Source organism: Pelophylax lessonae (assembly GCF_965119305.1).
Source record: "Pelophylax lessonae genome assembly, chromosome: 1".
Lineage (NCBI taxonomy): Eukaryota > Metazoa > Chordata > Amphibia > Anura > Ranidae > Pelophylax > Pelophylax lessonae.
In genome coordinates this window covers 623,656,759-623,663,232 of record NC_138768.1, presented here as the reverse complement: position 1 = coordinate 623,663,232, position 6,474 = coordinate 623,656,759, and the positions used below count along the sequence as shown (strand labels likewise).

The 6,474-nt window shown below is 45.2% G+C and overlaps 1 protein-coding gene across 1 annotated transcript in view; it reads right to left on the bottom strand.

Annotated features, from left to right (window-relative positions):
* Window positions 1–637: 637 nt before the first annotated feature.
* The window catches only part of SYNPO2 (synaptopodin 2), a 367,383-nt gene continuing 361,546 nt past the window's right edge, over window positions 638–6,474 (bottom strand). The window contains exon 5 of the mRNA XM_082242998.1: window positions 638–1,624. Within this exon, the coding sequence (XP_082099124.1) occupies window positions 1,067–1,624 (558 nt within the window). The 3' untranslated portion in view covers window positions 638–1,066. The remainder of the gene's footprint in view (window positions 1,625–6,474) is intronic.

The window sequence follows — 6,474 nt, the reverse complement described above, 5'->3', positions numbered from 1 at the left end:
TGGCCCATACAACCGAACCAAACCACACCATTCCTGGTCCTGCTTCAGATGTAGGGCCATAGGAAATGGTACGGTACGGTTAGGGCGGAGCTACTGGCGTCGCACAATAGATTCCACTGATTGGCGGACAGGAAAACTTCAATGCTCACGTCAAATGAAAGAGCAAAACAAACACCTCATTTGGTGTAAACCCCGCATGGTCCCTGGTGGCCCGACTTGCAGTGGAAACGCTCACCTGAATAGACCGGACCATTCTAACCCTTCCAAACTGTACCGACCCGAACCGTTCCGCTCAGTGGAAACGAGTCATTAGCCTCACCTGAGCGGCTTCCCTCTCCTATTCCTAAATGACTGTACACTGCCTTACTCATGTATATGCACAGTTGACCTTGGCATGTATGTATGACACATTTCCCTGAACGTGGTACTTTCATGCTGGACCCGCATGTGTGCATAAATGGCCATGCACAATCATTGGTGTTTACACGGCCATATACAGCCATTCAGTTGTATAGGCAGCTGTGCATCACACCTGCAACTCACTGGGAGTGATTCTTTTATGTATGCAATAATAGTGAGTCACGTTTTAGGAAAACAGGTAGATCGTTATAGGTAAACAGGAAAACAGGTGTCACATAGGGATCAGTACAAAATTACAATCGTCATGATGTAGGTGGGTCGTAGAAAGTAGATCGTCATAACTTTGGAAGGGTCTTATACAAGAAATTGCTTCTTACAAGAAACACAATGAAAGAAAGATAACATTTAGTAAAGGTCATAGGCCTAAAGATGGGTATTTGGCTGAAGCAGCTCTGGGGATTTTAAGCTGGAAGACTCTACAGCCTCTACATGTCTGTGTTCATGAGGCCCAACTTGAAAAACTGTTCAAAGGCATTAACATCTCAGCATTTATAAAATGTTGCATAAAGAAGGACTTTACATCTTAATCCCTCTGATCACAGGGAAGTTATGTATATGCTCAGCCCATACCACAACCTAGGAACAGCTTCACTACCACTGGGCCATTATCATAGCTTAGAGGTTGAATTAGTAAGCAGTTTAATACTTAGCTTCTCCAGGCCCTAGGATAAGGGTTGAAGTTTGGATTATGACCTGTTGACATGCCATACTCTGACCTAGTATCCAAAGGTAGAGATCGAGCATTGGTTATAGAGTGTGTACTTAAATATGGATGCCTGAGCTGGTAACCACATTGCAAAGAAGGTGCAGACACTACATTTTTTGGTACTGTTGAAATACTATTACGCTTATTTTCAGATAAGCCTCTATAGAGACCTGCGGTTGGTACATTGGAGGTGGTCTTCCAAGCTGCTGGAGGTCCTGGTAAAGTCTTTCTACGTGCAGCAGACACTACATTGGAAGATACCGACTCGTGTACATTTTGGGACAGGAACGCATCATCCACAAACCCTAGTGGGGACTTGGCTGCCGCTTCCCATGGAGTTAACCTCTTCCCTGGTGTTTCTGGTGTTGTGGCTGATTTTCCCACATATCCTGGTGCTGGCTGAAAAAGCATGGGCGATAGTGGTGAGCCAAATGGTTGTGAACTGGCAGATGAAAGGCTTCTAGCAGGGAACGACATAGATCTTCCATCATCTCTTTCCTAAGTGAAACACAATCAGGAATAATGCATACTTAATATATTGTACTTAATCAGATACAATTATACAATATAAGATATGTATATATGAAACATTAATTAGCAAATATCTTAAATTGTGAAAATTTTAAAGGTATTTATAAAAAACACAGCTAGAAGTATCTGTCTGACACTATATTTGAGGAAAGTTACACATAAACTCAGATTTCTGACCTTTTCTGAAAAAGCTGGTTACCCAGGTATAATGTTTGATGTACTGAAGAAGAAAATGATGTTCACACACCTTAGTAAATAAGGTGAAACTGTGTTTCTTTGAATACCCAATAATGAACAAGAGAATTTAAAAACTAGGATTTTACTGGCACATAATGAAATGACTTAACTGAAAACAGCTTCATTCAGATGAGTGTTAACTAATCACAATGTAAAATGCAGGATCTTGCTGCCAGAAGCTGGGAGCAAGATCCGGCATTTTTATTCAGTGTGCAGGTAATGTTTGTGTAACTCAGGACAGTGTACATGGGCTCCTATTGGTCACCACCAGCCAACATGCATAAATCAACAGTGTTACACTGGATCGATAGGCCCCTGATAGGTTGTTGGATGCAGGCAGCTCTCGCCACTTTCTGATCTTGGTTGTTAGGAAGCAGGGGGCTCCTGACAACTAGTGTCTTTGGTTGCTAGCATGCAGCGGACCCTTGCCACCTAGTATCACTTGGTTGCTAGGATGCAGACAGCTTTGCTGCCTTGGATCCTGCTACTGAGCATCCTTGGTTGCTAGGATGCAAGAGACACTTGCCACATAGCATCCTTGATTGCTAAAATGCAAGCAGCTCTTTCTGCCTATCATTGTTGGTTACTAGAACACAGGTGGTCATTAAGCAACCAAGATTTAGCAACAGTGTGTAGTCAGTGTGGACTTCTCACATGTCAGCCAGCCAGGCTGCATTATTGATGTACTCTTGTACAAATGTAAATGTTACACAAACATTTTTATATCTGCAGTGTAAATAATACTGAAATTTAATGCCCGAGACACAGCCAGTCCTATTGTTTTTTTCAATTTATGCTGCTAAACGCAGTGGAACATTATGGCCCTAGAAGCAGCTGTGTGAATGGGCCCTTAGGCTTACATACAGCTACACACAGATGCATAAAAAACTATAACTGTATGCATTAGGGATCGACCGATTATCGGCAAAGCCGATATATCGAGGGCCGATATGCACTTTCCCCGATATATCGGAATCGGTCCCGGAGGTTACCGATATTGCCGATATTTCGGGAAAGTGCTCGTACCGGAGTGATGCCTGCAGCTAGAGGCATCACCCTGGTACCGGCGTCCATAGACGATGGTCGGCTGTCTTGTAATGACAACCGATGCGGCTGAGAAGCCACACGGCTATCATTGCAAGGAGCAAGAGGGGACACCCCCCCCCCTCTTGCCGTCTTCCGCGGCTCGCCCGGGTCTCCCGTCCCACCGGGAGACCTAGGCAACCAGCCTGCACGGCCACCGAAGACCCGATCAAAGGCTCTGATCGGGCTTATACGTAAAAACCCAGAAGTGATGTCATGACATCACTTTCGGGTACTCACCGCCAGATTCCAAAAAATGACAGCATTTAAAACAGCCAAACTTGGCATTTTGAATGCTTTTAAGTGCAGAGGAGGGGTTTGGGGTCTTTAAGGACCCCAGATCCCTCCACAACAGTACCTGTCAAGTGATAAAATTAAAAAAAAAATATCGGCCAATATCGGCCGATACCGATATGCAAGGGCCAAAGTATCGGTATCAGCAACGGAAAAACGATGTCGGTCGATCACTAGTATGCATCTGTATGCTGTGTTTTTAGCACCTGTGTGAACAAGCCCTTTTTCACTAAACTAAGTGAGCATTTACCTTGCAAATTGAAAATTCTTTCTAGGATAATAAACCTCAATGAGTCACAGACGCACAGTAAGTATGCAGGCCAGCAGTACTTATTGCTCATTTGACTACTTGCTTAATGCTTGCTGTATATCAGCAACCCAAGTATTGAAGCATATCAATTAGCTTTTAGAACCAACACATTTCTCCCAACACCGTTTTTTTTTAGATGTAATACCCTTAAATCCAAATCCAGAAAATGTAATATATCGGTATTACTTTTACTTTATACTCTTTCCAATTACAAACATAACATTGATTTTGACAGTAGGAGATTCTTTAGTAAATGAAGGAAAAGAAGAACAGTTATGTAGGTTAAACAAAATGTCACTGACCTAATTAGGAAATGAGCTTGTAACATGAAGAACCAGTTAACTAACATTAGTGTGTGACAGATCTAGTTAGGAGGATGCTCATTATGTTCCCAGCATGATACAAGGATAAACTGGAATAGTAGAGCAGAGACTGCCACTGGCAGCACACACATCAGGCTTTATAGAGCTGTGTTTACAATCAGATAGAGAACAGGTGGTATGGAAGGTTGAATTCAGAACACAACTTTATTCTTTGTGTTAAATGCGTCCTATTTTATTAATTCTGGAAACTGAAAAGCTCAAGTCATTGTCATTGATACCTTTACCTTGCAGCGGTGGGATCCTCAGTTCAAGTCCTGGTTAGGACACTATCTACATGGGGTTTGCATATGCTCCCTGTGCTTGTATGGGTTTTCCAAGAATACTCCAGCTTCTTACCACACTCCAAACACATCCTGCTAGGTTCATTAGCTCCTGTATAAAATTGGCCCTAGTATGATAATGTACTGAGCATGTTCAAGATGGCTGCCCCAGCAGCTGATAAAGCGCTTAGAGCAACAGTCCCCAACCTTTTTGCCACCAGGGACCAGCTTAGTGGCAGCCAATTTTTCCAGGGACCTGGGGGGGGGGGGGGGGGGTTCAGATATTCACCAAGTCGGTCCTCAGACCCCTTCACACCACAACCCCCCTTTACAGCACAGTCCCCCCTTTATATCAGCGGAGTGTCCAACAGTCCCCCCTTTACATCACATTTCCCTCTTTAAAGCTGTCCCACAGTGTCCTCAGTTCCCTTTCACATCACAACCCTCCTTACATTACAGTGCAGTCCACTTAAAATTAATTTAACAGGGACTGCACTGTAAAGGGGTACTGTGATGTACAAGGGACTGCACTGTAAAGGGACACTGTAATGTAAAGGGGACTGCACTGTAAAGGGGCACTGTGATGTACAAGGGGCTGCACTATAAAGGGACACTGTAATGTAAAGGGGACTACACTGTAAAGGGGCACTGTGATGTAACTGGGACTGCACTGTAAAGGGCCACTGTGATGTAAAGGGGTACTGTAATTTACAGGGGACTGCACTTTAAAGGGGTACTGTGATGTAAAGGGGACTGCACTGTAAAGGGGTACTGTGATTTACACGGGACTGCACTGTAAAGGGGCACTGTGATGTAAAGTGGACTGCACTGTAAAGGGGCACTATGATGTAAAGGGGACTGCACTGTAAAGGGGTACTGTGATGTAAAGTGGACTGCACTGTAAAGGGGCACTATGATGTAAAGGGGACTGCACTGTAAAGGGGTACAGTGATGTAAAGAGGATTGCACTGTAAAGGGGCACTGTGATGTAAAGGAGACTGCACTGTAAAGGGGTACAATGATGTAAAGGGGACTGCACTGTAAAGGGGTACTGTGATGTAAAGGGGACTGCCCTGTAAAGGGGCACTGTGATGTAAAGGAGACTGCACTGTAAAGGGGCACTGTGATGTAAAGGAGACTGCACTGTAAAGGGGCACTGTGATGTAGAAGAGACTGCACTGATAAGAGGCACTGCAATAATTACAGTGCCCCTTTGCAGTGCAGTCTCCTTTATATCACAGTGCCCCTTTACATTGCAGCGCCCCTAGCAATCACAGCCCCATCACAGTGCCCCTAGCAGTCATGCCCCCCCCTTTCCTCTCCAAAATCACAGTGCCTCCTTTTAACTTCTGCCTCCCCTGCACAGTCCTACCTATGGCAGGGCAGAGACAGTTATCAGCCCGTGTAATCTCCCGCCTGGCCACCGATGTCATTCTATCAGCAGGGCAGGGGGAGGGGGGAGCTGCAGTTCTGGACGGAGGGGGAAAGCTGCCCAACTTATCATGTTAACAAGCAGGTCATTACCTGCTTTTTAATATGAAAAGACTCAAGCTCCCTGTGCAGATCTTCAGCTGCTCCCACACCCTGCCCTGCTGATAGGATGACATCGGTGGCCGGGCAGGAGATGCTGGAGAAGACATTCAGGCTGAGTGGTACAGCCGCAGAGGAGGAAGTGAGCGGTGTCTGCTGTCCAGACAGAACTATCGAAGAATGCGGTTGCCACTCACCACCTGCCATGCGGCCCGGTCATCAACAGGCTACGTACTGGTACTGGTCCACAGCCTGGGGGTAAGGACCCCTGGCTTAGAGTCCCCATGGAGGAAAGTGCAAAGAAATATAAATGAATTAAGACAACTTGTGGACTTGTTTTTAATGATGTTGGTTCCAGGGTTATCATCTTTATCTTTGTTGTATTTCTTAGACCCTTTTTTCTCATGGTTGAGGCAGTGGTGTATTTAGGTTTTGTGCTGCCCTAGGCCTGACTAAACTTAGGCACTCCCCAATTGAAATATGACCCACCCGTTCCTGTTTATGACATGCCCTGCCACCTGTAAACCACAGACCACAACCACAACCAGAGTCTATCAGTGCCCATCAGTGCATCCTCATCAGTTCCCATAAGTTTAGCCTCATCAGTGCCCATCAGTGCAGCCTTATCAGTGCTGCCTCATTACTACCCATCAGTGCAACCTCATCAGTGGCCACCAGTGCAGCCTTTCAGTGCCCATTAGTGCAGCCTATTGGTGCATC